Source organism: Hesperophylax consimilis, chromosome 17 (assembly GCF_061612785.1).
Source record: "Hesperophylax consimilis isolate HC1 chromosome 17, BYU_Hcon_1.0, whole genome shotgun sequence".
NCBI lineage: Eukaryota > Metazoa > Arthropoda > Insecta > Trichoptera > Limnephilidae > Hesperophylax > Hesperophylax consimilis.
Genome location: NC_142852.1, coordinates 637712 through 654367, shown reverse-complemented (window position 1 = coordinate 654367; position 16656 = coordinate 637712). Strand labels below are relative to the sequence as shown.

Genomic DNA, 16656 nt, shown 5'->3' with positions numbered 1-16656 from the left:
TTGAGCGATAGAGAGAAATATTAATATTTGTAATAATTACTATGGTAATTATCGAATAGACATTCGTTTATGTTTATATTTAAAAGCTTCATAACAAAAGTGTTTTAATTTTATTCGGGGGCATAAAATGTAAGGCCATGATGTTGAATGCTTTCAGTCGATCCACGAGAAAGGCATTGCTTAACTATAGGTAAGCGTGTAATTGTTTAAAAATGAAGAGTCGCACTTCAAACATAACACGGTTTGTCTGCACTATGAGTCGGTATGTAACGCTTTAAGTTTCCCTTGAACTTATATGAATATTTTAGTCGGAACCAAAAAATGGTATCACCCCACCATGAGTTAAAATATGATTGCTTAATTGTCTCTTTTGTGAAAATGAAGAGTTACACTCCGAACATGGAAATGGTTTGATTTCACTATGACTCAGCATATGTCGCTTTAGGTTCCCCTTAAGCGAACATGAGAACTTACACTGGGAACAAGAAAAAGCTCTTTCTCCACTGTGAGTCAACGAGTGAATTTTTAAACTTCCCTTTCGAGAACATGAATAGTTACACTCAGGACAAGAAAAAGGTTTTTCTCCAGTATGGTTAAGAACGTGAGTTTTTAAATTTTCCTTTAATGAACATGAAAATTTGCAGTCAGCGCATGAATAAGGTTTTTCTCCGGTATGAGTAAACATATGACGCTTTAAATTTCCCTTCAGTAAACATGTATAGTTGCACTCAGTACACGAAAATGGTTTATTTCCGCTATGTGTGCGCGTGTGTTTAATTATACCCGACTTAGTAGCACATGAAAAACTGCATAAAGAGCATGGAAAAGGTTTGACTTCACTGTGAGAAAGCATGTGTATCTTTAAATATCGAATTTGAGAACACGTAAATTTACAGATAGAACACGGAAAAGGTTTGACTCCACTGTGAGTAGGAATGTGATTTTTTAAACTTTCCTTTCGAGAAAACGAACAGTCGCAGTAGGAACACGAGAAAGGTTTTTCTCCAGTATGAGTGCGTAAGTGTTTAATAAGGTCTGAGTTTCGGGAACACGAATAGCTGCAAAAGGAACACGAGAAAGGTTTGCCTCCATTGTGAGTCTGCAAATGTTTAGTTAAACTCCCTTTCAGAGAACATGTATAGTTGCAGTAGGAACACGAGAATGGTTTCTCTCCGGTATGGGTGAGCAAGCGCCCTGGTAACGTTGTCTTTCCTAAGAATGGTTTTTCCCCAGGATGTGTCTTCAAGCCCGTTACTAAGTCTGAAAAGTTATCAAATGAAACCAAATAAGTAAAATAAATAATAAACTTACCAAGGAAAGCTAGTTTTAATGATTAAAATAGACAAACAAAGATGTTATCTGCTCAACGGATATATTTTTCTAATTGAAGAAAGCATTATTACGATTACCGCAAAACTTTTGAAGGTATCAATGTTTTTTTCTCACCAGCAGCTGTGCGCTGAAAGTAATCCAGGTATTCCTTCTTAAAACCTGGGACTTCTATTTCTATAAAGGAATTTTCTCTCCCGCCTTCATCATCAGTTCCTGGTTCCACCTTGATAGGGACGCTCTCTGGGCTAGGAATATCCATTGCTCTGTGATGAGTATTCTAGCAATACGGGATCTTTGTTAAGGATGCCACCTCAAAAGAAACGAAACCTAGAAAACAATTTATGGATTAGCGAGGGTACCTTACAATATATAGTTAAGTCCTCCAATACTGAAGAAATGGATACAGTCGCTGCTAAAAAAATGTCAAAAGAAGCGAAGCTATCAGTCCACAATGCTCAGCTGATACTAACTTTACGGGGCAGGAGAGGTGGAATTGGCAGAGGAAGGTTGAAGGTGAGGACATACAGAACCACTTGGGGTGACCTATGGCAGAGGCTGGTAGATAGAGAATATGGAGCGGCCAGCAGCAATCAGCGGGCCAGCTGTCAGATGAATTTAACCATAGACAAAAGACAACTGCAGAAAGGTTGTCAAACTTCGAATTTCACCAACAAGGTACCTACTTAGTGGAGATCATAAAAAACTCATATTTCATTGCAAAAATCTTTTTGCCGTCATTATTAATTTATAAATAAAAGGTGCACATTATCAATAAATAATTAAAGGTTTTCACTTGGTCTACGGAAGCGGTTTCTGATTTTTTTTCCATGGAATGAAAACTTTTTTTTTTACTTTTTTGAAAAACATAACATGGAAATAATATATCGGCTTTTCGAATTATGAGACGAATTGTTCTGGACTTCTAGAGCATTCCAAGAGTTACGCTCCGAATTCCGAAACACTTCGGCTTAGCGATACACTGCCATTAGTTAATTAATACTAAATGTCTATCATTCGAACAGTTGAAGAACTCTCTTGTCTTTTTTTCCGTTCGAATACGAAAAATTCTAATTTTATTACGTTTTGTAGGTTAAAACTAAATTTTTTGTCCTCTTTGAGTGCCTTTATTGCTGACCAAGTCCAGTAAGTGTCATTTTATATTAATATATATTTATTTATTTATTAACGCCGATTATAGCGGCTTTTACAAAAGAATAACAATTGTTTTACATATGAATACAGAATATACATAGATAAAAAAATATAAATATAAAATACATAAAAGAGAAAAATAGAAATAGTAGTATCAACATGAAAAAGTACAATGAGTAGGTTATTATAAATACAATACAACATATTATAAATCCCGGATATTATGTAATGAGTGTTAAGAAATTAATACTTTAAAACTGTATTTGATTATAGTCAATCTGAGAAGCGCTGACAGACAGTTTTAATTATTAATAATAATAATTTAAATTAATAATATACATTTTTTTTGCCCCAATGACCTTTGCCATGGGGAAGAAACCATCAGATCCCGTCCCCCCTGACCCTGACCCTGTTAATTTTGAAAATGACATTGCTAGTGAAGTAGAAAGATGACAGATTCTTTTACTCCCAAAAAAATAAAAGTTAGCGTCCTTCCGAAAAAAGAATCGTCTCGAGACTGTCGCTCCTCCACTCGCTTCGCTGTACCCGACTTCAGCAAAAGCCCCCTTCATCGTGTATGTGCAAAACAATACACAAAGCAACTCACTGCATCCCCTTGATTTATTGCATCCACTTGGCATTTCCCCAGGTGGTATCAGATCGGAGGGAAGATTGCGCATTTGTGTAGAGTTCACAACTGCACTCAATGCCAATAAATTTATAAATTCCATTGACTACCTCTCTGCCAAAAATTACAAGGCTTACATCCATAGACTAAATTAGACTAGACACAAGAAATCCATTGAAAAATAACCCCAACACAATTTTGGTTTGGTTCACGTGCACATTTATGAAAAGGTCCACGCACTGTGTCGCAATGCGAAATGGGCACTATGCATTGCGTTTTGCCTTTTGTTGATCTAGAGTTTACTTATTTTGCTTCCCAGCTATGCTGGGCAAGTTCATTTTTTCAACACAAAAATAACCCAGTTCCAAATATTTTAGATTGTACCTACCGCGGACTTTATTTTAGAAAATTGTAATCAGCTATCTGAATACAAAAAAGTATAAGTACCTTACAGATAGCTTGAAGGCAGCGCATTAAAAAATATGATAAATTAATAGAATTTCACTATCGACAAGTAAATTTCCTGACGTCATCTTTCAAACTACTCACAACCATGACGTCATGCAGTGTGTTATACACTTTTAACGAATACATATAAACAATACGACATGGCACAAGCCTGGCACATGATAATTATTGATATGTTGGTTAAAATCATGCGTTTTTTTCATATGTGTTTATTCAGTTTTTTTTTATTTGTACATTATTTTCTCTTGCTTAGATCTTACAAAACTGATCAATCAGTTTAATTGTAAGAAATCTCTCACTTTTTCTATTTATTAGCTTATAATAATATATTTAATTTCAACTTGATATCTTGGTACCACAATATTAATTGTTTTTATGTTTGACGGAGGTAGAACGATCTAATTTTCGTTTTTATTTTTGAATGACATGTCTTGTTTTTAATATCTTCTGGTAATGAGTTAAACAATTCCGGAATTTTATGTCTTACTCTCCGTATACATTTTGCGATATTTTAATAATAAACATTTGTGCTTCTCTATGCCTAGTAGGGTAGTTATGGTTTACAGGTTTTTTTAATTCTGTATTCCAGAATTCATCTAGCGTTAGTTGGTAATCTATCCTACTATGTATAGAGAGCACATTACACAAAGAAAACATTTTTTTATAATCGCCTTCACATAATTGTATTTTTTTTTTTGCCTGATATCAATTTTAGGAAACGGATTTGTAATTGTTCAATTTTATTTAAGTACGTTTTATACGTTATTCCGTAACTATTTACTCCGTATCCTATAATTGATTCCGCTAATGCATTATATATACAGTATAATATATTTTTATTAACAAAGTTTTTTAGGTGATAAAATTTCCATAATATGGATCTTAATCTATTACATACATTTTCAATGTGATTTGACCAGTTAAAATTGACATCTATTGTAAGACCAAGGTATGTATATTGGTAAACTTTTTCTATGTTTGGGCATTTACATGGCAGAGATTGGTTTTTTGTGTGAAAACAATCGTATGAATGACTTTTTATATGCAGTTCTTTATCCTGACAACTTGCATATGGAGAGTGTATAAGCATATATTTTGGTTTTTTTTGCGTTAATAATAATTCCATTGTCGTGTGACCATTTAATTATGTTATTTAGGTCTGTTTGTAAAAATTCTTACTTGATACTTATAATTACTTGATACGCGCAAAAAAATTTAGAATTATGGGTTATTTATTTGGTCTCGTCTCTAATTCAGGGTTGTATTAAGTCCACAATTATTTGCGTGTTAAATTACATGAAAAAATCGCGTCGTTGAGTAATTTATTTTGTGTTTACTATTTTAATTACATTTTTCTTTTCATTGAAAAAATATATATTACAAAGCATTTATATATATATTACACTTACCTTTTTTATTATAACTGTTTCTGTAGAGGTGATGAAGGTGGTGGAAGATATGTTACGTGAAAAGGAACGTTCATGTAGGCTTAAAATGTTAGGTATAGGAATAAATATTTTCTATATACATTCCGATAATTATTCTTAAAATGTCTTATTTTCGCTTAGGTTTCCCCACAAACCGAGAAAAAATGAGAAATGGATATAAGCAATCCGGATTCAATTATGTGAATAAAACTGGGTAATATTTATTATATATTGTATATTTGCTAATTTATTTAAATAAACGGATTGCAGGCCTTTAACGAATGAATGAACAGGTTTCTGGTTGAACTTTTAGTGAATTTCGAATACATTAATTATCATGATGTCGGAACAGAGTTCTTCTAATTTATTCAAAAAAGTGATTGCAGGCCCTTAACGAATGAATTAACAGGTTTCCTGTTTAATTGTTAGTAAATTTCGAATACATTAATTATCACGATATCGGAACACGTTGACCGTACCATCATCAGGAAACCATGTGTGCTCAAATCATTTTCATCCCAAACGTTTAAACTGCAATTTCCTTCAGGTCCTTTATAATCTTTGAGCATACTGTGTGGAGGAGAGAATGTGATATACCCACAAATTAGGTATCGTTGCTTAATCTGAGAAAGGTTATTTTAATTACTGGTTGTTATTGTCTAGCTTTGATTAAGCACTATCTATATAATTCACAAAAATGGCACTACAAAAATAAACCGAATAGGCATTTCTCTGAAATCGTATGACATTACAGCAGTTAATATACGAAATAAATGTCGGTCCGACCGGCAAGCATTTGGCAAGGTTGTTGGCGCGGTTCACTCCAATCCTTAGGAAGGAAGGTGCAATCATATTTTTTTTCCGTAGATGTAAAGTTGTGCCTATATTCGAAAAAAGGAGACAAACACAACAACAAAAAACACAATGTAAAAGCTTATTTAATGGGCATAAATACATTGATATTATTACCATGTAACCCCCACCCTCCCTTATCACCACCCCACAACACCCTCTCTGAAGCTCTGTCCTCGTCTAAGATGATTTCTCTCGCTTTATTTTGATATTATATTTGAAACCTATAATTTCTATACCCGCTATATCCGATTTTTTGACAAAATGATCTGAGTATGACATCTTGTTCACATTTTTGCGAGCAACAAGAGAAGCCTAAAATTGAGTTTCAAAACCCTCCTTATCATGACCAAAAACCATGTTAAAACTGCGAGTGAGAAACCAAATCCGCTATATCATACAGAAAGTTACTATCAAAACCCGCTATATCGGATTCAACCAATCACAAGCAGTTATTTTGCCAAAATACAATATGGCCGCCGCTCTGACGCCACGCTCGTGTATCAAAATGATCTACGCGTGTGTTTCTAAACCCGCCATGTCGGCTCAGTTGACTTTCAAAATCACGAAGTGAGTATCAAAATCCGCTTTATCCATTTTATTTATCGAAATTACTTAATTATTGCTAGACATATACAAAAAAATAAATGCTTTTTGAAATTTTATTACTCCAATTCATTATATAAAAAATTGTAATGCAATTACCCATGTAGGTACGCTAGAAATGTGACAATGTTTTTTGCGGTTTTCTCCAAATCAATGAAAGTTGATTTAGCGGGTATAGAAATTACACGACTCATTTTATACCTTATTAATGTTTGTACCTAGACTAGTTTTTTTATAATGCTGTTTTATAAACCTAACAAAGCGGTTAAACACAAAATAACTTTTCATTTGATTAAAGTGTCAAGCCACAAAGTAAACGCTTTCTTTGATAATTATAAACTATTTTATTAAATAATTTTGTAAATTCATAAAACTTCTGCTCAATAGTAAATAATATGTGTACGTTTCCCGTTTTGGTTCAATATCCTAGTGTACAGAATCCAAAACTAAAAATGTGAAAATATAAATCATTTTGTGTTATTTATTATTCCTTTACCTGATTCAGACCTGGTTTAGAAAAAAAATATTGGTTTGGTGACGGCTTTGTATTCAAATTACAACAACACCTCGGTAACAAAATGAACCCTGTTCCTTGGTTTCGCTTGTGAGTTTGAACGCTTCTACAAGAAGTTCATCAATGACCTTTTGACATGTGCACCGATTCATTGTTACGCGGATGACAGTACAGTTCATGATAGCTTTTTGTTTGACAAGCCCCCAAAGGGCACACAAACTCCAACGGCTCGGAGGGCTTTGAAGCAGAGAATGGACGGTTATCTCGAGAGTATTTCCTCCTGGGGTAAAAATAATCTCGTCGAATTTAATGTTTCCAAGACCCAATCCTGTCTGATTACGTCTAAAAGGGATCCAAATGATAATCTAGTCTCCTTCAACGGAAGCAATCTTCCGAACAGGCCTTCCGTTGATATGCTTGGTGTAACTATAAGTGACCAGCTCAGGTACGGGGGCTCCATCGAAGCCAGAGTAAAGTTGGCCTCTCAGAAGCTGGGCGTACTGTACAGGGCCCGCAGATACTTTAATAGTACACAACTGCTGACCCTGTACAAATCGCAAGTGCGCCCTACTGTCGAATTTGGCAGCCATCTCTGGTCCGGAGCCCCTAAATACCTGAAAAAAACCCTAGACTCTGTGCAGAAACGGGCGGTCCGTTTGATAGATTCCCAAATCTTAACAAACGGACTGCAATCTTTAGAGCACAGGCGTCAGGTAGGTATGCTGTCCTTGTTCTATCGGTATTACAATGGAAGATGCTCTGAGGAACTAGCGTCATTGATCCCTTCGGCACCGGTGCGTAGTCGGGATACACGCCAAACGCGCGCCCAACATTTGTACACGGTTGACATTTGTCACATGAGAACGGGTCGCTTCTACGATTCGTTCTTAAGTTCAACAGCTCGGCTGTGGAACGAACTGCCGGCCTCTGTGTTTCCTCCCTCCTACAACATGGGACTCTTCAAGACCCATGTTCACTCCTTCCTCTCCACAAAAAGACCCTCCACACAGCATCCCCAAAGATGACATAGGCCCTGAGGGAAATTATTTTCTTCAAGGCCTCCTGTGTGGAGTTAATATAAAAAAGGCGCAAATTTTTTAATGTTTTTACAACCATTTTTAATAACGTAAGAGCATTTCTGTGGTATAAAATGATTTTTCATTAATAACTCTTTTTTATAAACATAAATAGGCTGGATCACACTTAAAATACTCGTTTTACATCAAATGAAGGACTAATTGCATTTAAACAAATATGGGCAAAGAACGCTAGACTACATGATGTATAATGTAGTCATAATTTCTTTACATATAGGTACCTGGCAAACCAACATCGAGGCATTATCTACCGTGCCATTGTGATAACTCCAACACAGAATCTCAATTCTATAGTCCCGTTCTAAGTATTAATTTGGGTAATGACTATAAAGATGTTGTTGATATATTCAACACATCATTCACCAAATATTAACAAGTTATTACCCAATTTATTTCAGACAGAAGAATATCAAATATAATATAATTTAACTATAGAGACTAAGTAGCTCTGTTTATTTTACCAAATGTTTGTAATTTTCCTAGTATTATATTTTTCCATCATGCAAGATGGAGTGCAAACTAGTTTCCATTTTATTTCGTTTTGACACTGTTTTCGTTTAAGGCGATGCACTACGTAGTAATGCAAAAACATATGTTTTTGGTTTGAAAATAGAAATGTTTCAGATGCTTTAATTAAATACTGCGAGTAGAATACATCTTGGCCTTAATAATCGAGTATTTTTTAGATAAGTCTTTTTATAAGCCCAGAAAAAATAATGTATGAGACTTATGAAAACTGTTTTAATTTTATTGTATAATGTGACAAATTAAGTTATTTATAAAATGATCCGAAAAAAATTAAATGTTTATGCCTGAACATCCACAAAATAAAATAAAAGGCACATTTTGGTCATGTTTTTTGCTTGCATAAATCAAAAAAGGCGGATGGTGTTAAGCGGGAATTTAAACCTTATCGCCATCTACGGAAGGGCTGTTATTGTTAGTGGCTCGATTTAAAATATTACACGACGTAGTGCATCGCCTTAATTGAGGTTGTGTTTTATTATGTCTTCGATTTTCTTTTTGATTTTGTTTTTTGATTTAATTTTTATTTTGTTTTATTTTTTTGTGTTTATTTAAATGTGCTTTGTAAAAAAATAAAAAAAAATTACATTTAAAGTCCAGCCGGGCGTGAATTTAGAAATAAATAAATGATTTCTTTGATAGCCCGTACCTACCACAAAATATGAATTTCAGATGTCCGTTAAGAGTTACTCGATCTCCGGATACATTTTATATTTCTAAGAGCAATTCTAATTATCTTGAAATGAATTTATAAGAAGCTATAGCACGTTTAATTAATGAGATATAACGAAGTTTGGGCCACGTATATCGGATCATTATCCGACATATCTGACATATCTCAGTCATCAGTTGGTTACAAGCACTAATACAAAATGTCGTCTTGCATGCTGAGATATTGTACAAGTCATACTGGAAAATATAGGGAAATTAATCGCATAACCGCATAATCTGTAAGTAGGATTTTAGACGATTCGGGCGACATCTACAGCCGCCACACTCCTCTTCCTACTTCCCGCACGGGAACTATATTTCACTCTGATATTGCAAGGAATGTAGACTCTATTTGCATATAACTCAATGCGTTTAATAGATTATGCTCAGATATTGATTTGTTTAACACGAACCTCACTAAATTCATTACATACGATGGAAGTGAGTGGTTTATTTATGCGATCGAATCTGTTAGAAAACTTTTCTTGTTCTGCTTTCAGTTTGAATTGAATAAAATAAGTTAAAATAGCAAAATAACATCACTTTCTCTCATTGTCATTATTGAGACCCATTCCATGTTTAAATATAACCTAAAAAATATTTGCAAAAAAACCACTTATTGTATTTGTAAATTAATTAATTTGGCAGTGTTCAGATGTCTCGAGAGAGTCATCCAGAATGTTTCGGGATGTTCTGGAATGCTGTGGAATGCTCTCGAATACTCTCGAATGTTCTAGAAATTTCTATAGGGCAAAACTTCCAGCGCTTATATCTTCAAAAACACGCCCTTCAAGTAAAAACGGGAACCTCCTTCATGGATGGGGGATAGAGAGCTACCACACCATATAACTTCCTTGATCGTACCGGAACTTTTTGTAATAAATCTGAAACTATTTTTTTTTAATAAATATGTATGTTATATTTGGGAGACGATTTCGGGTACCGCCGCCCCGGGAACCATTTAATGGATAACCAACACCTCTGCCATAGGTCATCCCAAGTGGTTCGGTACATTTAGTGATTTAACAGGGGTGGCCGGGTTCTTCGGGTGAGGTGTGTTCAGGATGCGGCTGCCCACCAGCTGCGTGGCGTGCCAGATCTAGAGAGGCTAGTTTTGGGAGATCCTTTGATGATAAAAAAATAAATATAAATAAGGTGAATAAAAAATAATTTTAACTCATAATAATTAAAAATGTATATTTATTTCATATGCAATAGGTACGCTACAGGAAATAGGAGAAAAAAAATAGCCTTAGCGAAGTATTACAAAATTATGTTTCGTGATTTTATACAGACTCGTCTCAATTTTGTTTACAATACACATTTGAATTTCACTTCTGTTTTTGGTAATTAATGAATTAATGGAAGCGGAAATTAAACCACTTCCCGTCATAAGATCATGCTGAAACTCGGCTTACAGACTCGCTGTTCATGACAATCTGTCAACTTTTGGTGGAAATCACACGCATGAGCGGACATTTTTGTATGCATTTTGGCAAAGTATACGAAAGTTTTGGTGAAGGGATAGCAACAAATCAAAATGACAATTCAACACACATTTAAAAAGTTATATAAACTGTTAAAATAAGTTAGGTTTATTTGTCGCTTTTTTCAGCGTTTTTAATGACTTCAAATAACTTTTTAAAGGTGTTTTGAAATGTCATGGAGCCGAAATCTTTGATGTTTGCAAAAATATAACATTAGAAGATATTGAAAATTTAAACTGCGTGGTAGGCTATTGTTACCTTATGCATACTGCAGAGTCAATAATGTATATAATTATTATTTTTTTGTTAAACTAATGTTTAAGACAAGATTTTTTATGCATAGCACAAAGGGTAAGAATTATTTTATAAGCAATAATTATGCTATTAGGCTAATAATTATTGCTTATAAAATAATTGTTACCCTTTATGCTATGCATAAAAAATCTTGTCTTAAGGCGATGCCATACGTAGTAATGCAAAATCATGTGTTTTTGGTTTGAAAATTTGGTCGCCTAGAAATGTTTCAGATGCTTTAATTGAATACTGCGAGTAGAATACATCTTGGCCTTTGAAATAAAGAAGTATTTTTTAGATAAGTCTTTTTATAAGCCCAGAAAAAAATAATGTATAAGGCCTATGAAAACTGCTTTAAAGTTCAAAATCTCCTACTTACGAACCCATTTTTCGGTTATGATTTTATTGTATAATGTGGAAAATTAAGTTAATTATAAAATTATCGCAAAAAAATTAAATATTTATGCCTGAACATCCACAAAATAAAATAAAAGGCACTTTTTGGCCATGTTTTTTTCTTGCATAAATCAAAACAGGCGGATGGTGTTAAGCGGGAATTTAAACCTTATCGCCATCAACGTAAGGGTTGTTATTGATGGCAGCTTATTTTAAAATATTACACGACGTAGTGCATCGCCTTAAACATTAGTTTACCAAAAAATTATAATTTATATTTGACAAGTTCAAGTATCTTCACCAAAAAATGTAGACAATTTGTCTCGACGCCATCTAGTGAGAGAGTTAGCACTTACAATGCCTTTCTCATATTAAATAAAGTTGGTTGTTTTCAGGTGAAAAAATTTAATAAGCAGTAATTGTTGAATGAAACACTAGTATATATTGAATTATTAGTCGATTGGAAATCGAAAGGACACGGGTTCAAGTCCCGTTGGCGTCATGTATCTTTTATCAGGAGATTTTTCAATGTGGATGAGTTTTTCATGCTAATAATTATTGCTTGTAAAATAATTAATAATGTATATGATTGCTGCAATTTATTATTTAATTCTCCAGCTTATTGACGGTTAAAATAAAAGTTCTAATCTGCATGGCATCAAGCGTTATTTCAAAATCGCCGTCTTTAACATTTCCAGAATGTTCCGTTGAGAGATTATCCTTTTGTGTCTTTGAGTCCTTCTGATCTCCAGCTCATCCTATTAAACTCCTCCAGATATAAATTGCCAGCGAGCGCCGTTTCTCTTACGGCGAGTACTTTGAAAGCTGTAAAGACCGTATCCAGGTTAACTGTGATGGACTTTGACAAATCTGACGGATCATCTACCTTCTGTAGGAAGTGTTCCAAGCGAATTAGAATTGTATCGTCTTTCCACGGTTCCACGGTCAGGATGTGAACGTTGGCAGGAAGATCAGCAAATAGACCGCTGTACTGAAACAATTAAAAATAAATAAATGTTATTCCAATGGAAATTGAATATTCATTTTTAGACTCTTAGAAAATCTTCAATAGGTGTCCGATATTTATTTATTTATTTTATTTATTTATTTATTATTTTATTTACGCCCTAATGGGCTTTTACATGAAAATATACATTTACATTGATTACAATAATTGAACATAAGAAGATAAATGGAGTTAATTGTAAGAAAGCAACACATATAATAAAATTTTGTGCAAATTAGCAAAACACTAATAAGATGGATTCAATATAAAATATACCCAAGCATGAAATAGTAAGTAAAAGAAAGTTCAACATAAAAAGTAAGTAAGTGGGTGTGTTTAAACCCAGTATTAATTGTGAGTTTAACAAATCGATAAACCAATATAAATTAGAGTGAAACTTACTCGTGAGGTAAAGAACATTATAACAGAGATTTAAAAAAAAAAAAAAAATAATAACAAAATAAGAGTTGCACCTGTAAAAAGCAAAAACTAATAGAATTTAGCAATATCGACATGAATAAGAAATAATAAGATCTGAGATGGAACATAGTGTTATGTATAAAAAGTAGTTAGTAGGTATATGCATACAATTATAAGTGTATAGTAGAGCAAATAAAAAACAAACAAATATGGATATAATTTACTTGAAAGGTTTCGAATGGGAGAAGATGTAATAAAATTATTAAAGCTATAAAAGTTAATTATTAGCCGATAGAATCGAAATAAGTTGCCTTTTAAAGCTCACAAAATTGTCAAAACCAAACATATCTATAAGTTCACAGTATTTATTCGCAAGGTTGTGAATTCTAGGAATTGGTGAAAAAATAGAACAATTAGTGTTGAGGTTCTTGTTAAATTTAAAAGTATCTTTACTGCGAGTTTGCCTAGCAGGAACATTAATGCAAATAAGTTCCAACAAATTAGGGCTGTCAATTAAAGATTTAATAATTTTGAATAAAAATAGCAAATCAATTAACACTCTTCTATCAGATAATTTAAGAAGTTTAGTTTCAGCAAGCAAGTTATTGTAATTTATAAATTCGATTGGAATTTTCATTTTAAAATTAATGTACCGAAGGAATTTATTTTGTACCTTTTCTAATGATTGAGAATGGACCTTGTAGTACGGTGACCATACGGTGGAATTGTATTCTAATTTGCTTCGTACTAACGAGCAATACAGATGTTTTAATGTTGACATACTTTTAAAATTTGCTCCCATTCTCAAAATAAAACCTAGTATTCTCATCGCATCGCTTGTTATTTCATCGATGTGTTCGTTAAACTGTAGACTCTCGTGGAATATAACACCAAGATCACGAATCTGTGATACACGAAGAAGATTAGCACCATTCATAAAATAGGAAAAATTAAGTGGATTTTTGCCTTTGTAAAAACTGATAATCTGGCATTTACCTAAATTTAGTTGCAAATCATTGACAGAACACCACGCACATAGTTTATTAAGGTTCAACTGCAAAATTGCGCGATCGTCATCGTCTTTGATTATTCTGTATATCTTCAGATCGTCGGCAAATAACAGGACTTTAACATTAGTAAAAATATTAACAATATCATTGATAAACAAACAAAATAATATTGGGCCCAAGTGAGATCCCTGTGGTACTCCGCTCGAGGCAGCAAATGTATAAGAAGTAAACGAATCTATCTTGACTGCTAAGTACCTTCCTAATAGATAACTCTTAAACCATTCCAACATGCTCCCTCTTATTCCCAACAATTTTAGTTTACGTAATAATATTTTGTGGTTTACTTTATCAAATGCCTTACTGAAGTCAGTATATATGGAATCAGTTTGATGTGATGCATTAAGGGCATTAACAATATCATTCGTGTACAATATCAAATTGGTAAGAGTAGATCTACCTTTAATGAATCCATGTTGAAGGGGAGAGATGGTTCGATTGATTCGGGATATCAACTTATCTAGTACTAGGCTTTCAAAAAGTTTGGGTAAAGTAGACATTATACATATTGGCCTATAATTTGTTACTTCGCTCTTATTACCTTTTTTGAAAATGGGCGTTAAAAGACTAAACTTCCAAAGGTCCGGGAATACACCTGATGAGAGTGACTTTGTAAATAACTTATGAATAGGATATGACAATGTATGCATACAATTTACTAAAAACCTGGGCGGAACATTATCAGGTCCTGCGGATTTTCGGGAATCAAGACTCTTCAGCTTAGATATAATATCGTCTATGGTTACATTACAGTCAGATATATCAAGAGTTTCAACCAAATCAAAGCACGAAATATTGCTGTCTTCACTTGCATTAATGTAAACGCCGCTAAAAAAATCAGCAAAAAGATTAACAGTTTCCTGAAGATTTTGGGATAATTTAGAATCGAATGACACACTACTAGGTATGTAAGTACCATTTTCTTTTTGGGATTTAACATATTTCCAAAAGAAATTTGAGTCGTCCATGATAGAGCCTTCGACATCACTAATGTAATTTTTGTAACATTTTGCGGAGAGCTTATTGCACTCTGCCCTCAATTTTTGAAACGCAGTATAATCGATGGCCAGGCGACTTTGTTTGAATCTCTTATGAGATAATTTTTTGAGGTAAATTAAGTCTATCAGGTCTTTTGAGAACCATTTTGGGTATAGAGTTTCTCTGTAAGTCGTTAAAGGAACAAATTGTTCAATTGCAGAATTAACGATGAAGTAAAATTTTTTAAGGTGTACATTAATATCATCGTCGCTATCAAAGAATGACCAGTCAGTCTGTTTAAGGAAATTTGAAATTTTAACATAGTCAGCTTTTTTGAAATTTCGAGTTTCTACTACCTTTTTTACGATAGGAATTGGTTTAAGATTGGACATGCATATTTCTAGTGGTGGATGGTAAACATCGACAGGTAATAGAATTTCGGTACTTCTCACAACACAGATGTCAGACACATTTGACAGTGCCAAATCCAACGTACGACCTCCTATATTAAGAACATTATTACACTGTGTTAGACCTAAGAACAGTGCCATATCTCTAATAACACGAATATTAACATTAGAACAAGAATTGACAGAATTCATATTACACCAATCATAATGTGGCAGATTGTAATCACCAACTAGAAGTAGTTTAGTATTAGGATATTTAGCACAAATTGATTCAACCTCGTCGCAGTGATTGCTGTAGCTTTGGACATCAGAATTCGGAGGTAAGTATGCACATCCCACTATTATTTTACCTCTAGAAGTGTTCACATTGACAAATAGTTGCTCGATGGATGTGTTTTTTGTGGATATTTTTGAAGAACTGAGATTTTTTGAGATAGCAATGGCTACACCACCTCCTCTCGTTTTGGCACTTGTTTTAGAATTCCTATCCATACGGTAGATGTTGAAATTAGGGAAGCCTAATTCGATAATAATAAACCAAATCTTATATGTTTATCGGAGACACCTAACTAGGTAACAAAAAAAATATTTAGATGTTTGTAAACATTCGAAAATATAGCAGCAAAAATATGGTTAAGACGATGCACTAAGTCGTGTAATATTTAAAATTGAGCCGCTATCAATAACACCCATTACGTAGATGGCGATAAGGTTTAAATTCCCTCTTAACACTATCAATTTTTTCATTATGCAAGAAAAACACATGGCCAAAAAGTGCCTTTTATTTTATTTTGTGGATGTTCAGGCATAAATATTTAATTTTTTTCCGATCATTTTATAAATATCTTAATTTGCCACATTAAAAAATAAAATCATAACTGAAAATGTGTTCGTAAGTAGGAGATTTTGAACTTTAAAGCAGTTTTCATAGGCTTTATACATTATTTTTTTCTGGGCTTATTAAAAGACTTATCTAAAAAAATACTTGATTATTTCAAAGGTCAAGATGTATTCTACTCGCAGTATTTAATTAAAGCACCTGAAACGTTTCTAGGCGACCAAATTTTTAAATAAAAAAAAAACATGATTTTTCATTACTACATAGTGCATCGCCTTAATAATAAATAACTGATATTAATCGAAGAAAAATTTGTTGGTCGAGAGCTTTACCCATTGACCACGAAGGCTGTCAAAATTTTGAACACATCTGAACAAGAGGATAATTATCATGTTTTAAAGTTTGGCAACTTTTTAAAATTTTATAGAAAAAAACATAATCAGTATCT

The 16656-nt window shown here is 33.4% G+C and overlaps 1 protein-coding gene and 1 long non-coding RNA gene across 2 annotated transcripts in view; both read right to left on the bottom strand.

Annotated features, from left to right (window-relative positions):
* LOC149415715 (uncharacterized) lies at positions 1 to 1939 on the bottom strand. The gene is made up of 3 exons (XR_016303620.1): positions 1803 to 1939; positions 1447 to 1659; positions 1 to 1260 (listed from the first exon to the last, which is right to left on the bottom strand). It is a non-coding gene; the product is annotated as an uncharacterized LOC149415715 (long non-coding RNA).
* A 10265-nt stretch (positions 1940 to 12204) lies between these two features.
* LOC149415714 (lysosomal alpha-mannosidase-like) overlaps positions 12205 to 16656 on the bottom strand; it is an 80954-nt gene continuing 76502 nt past the window's right edge. Inside the window, exon 21 of the mRNA XM_089641650.1 lies at positions 12205 to 12480. Coding sequence (XP_089497776.1) covers positions 12205 to 12480 — 276 coding nt within the window. The remainder of the gene's footprint in view (positions 12481 to 16656) is intronic.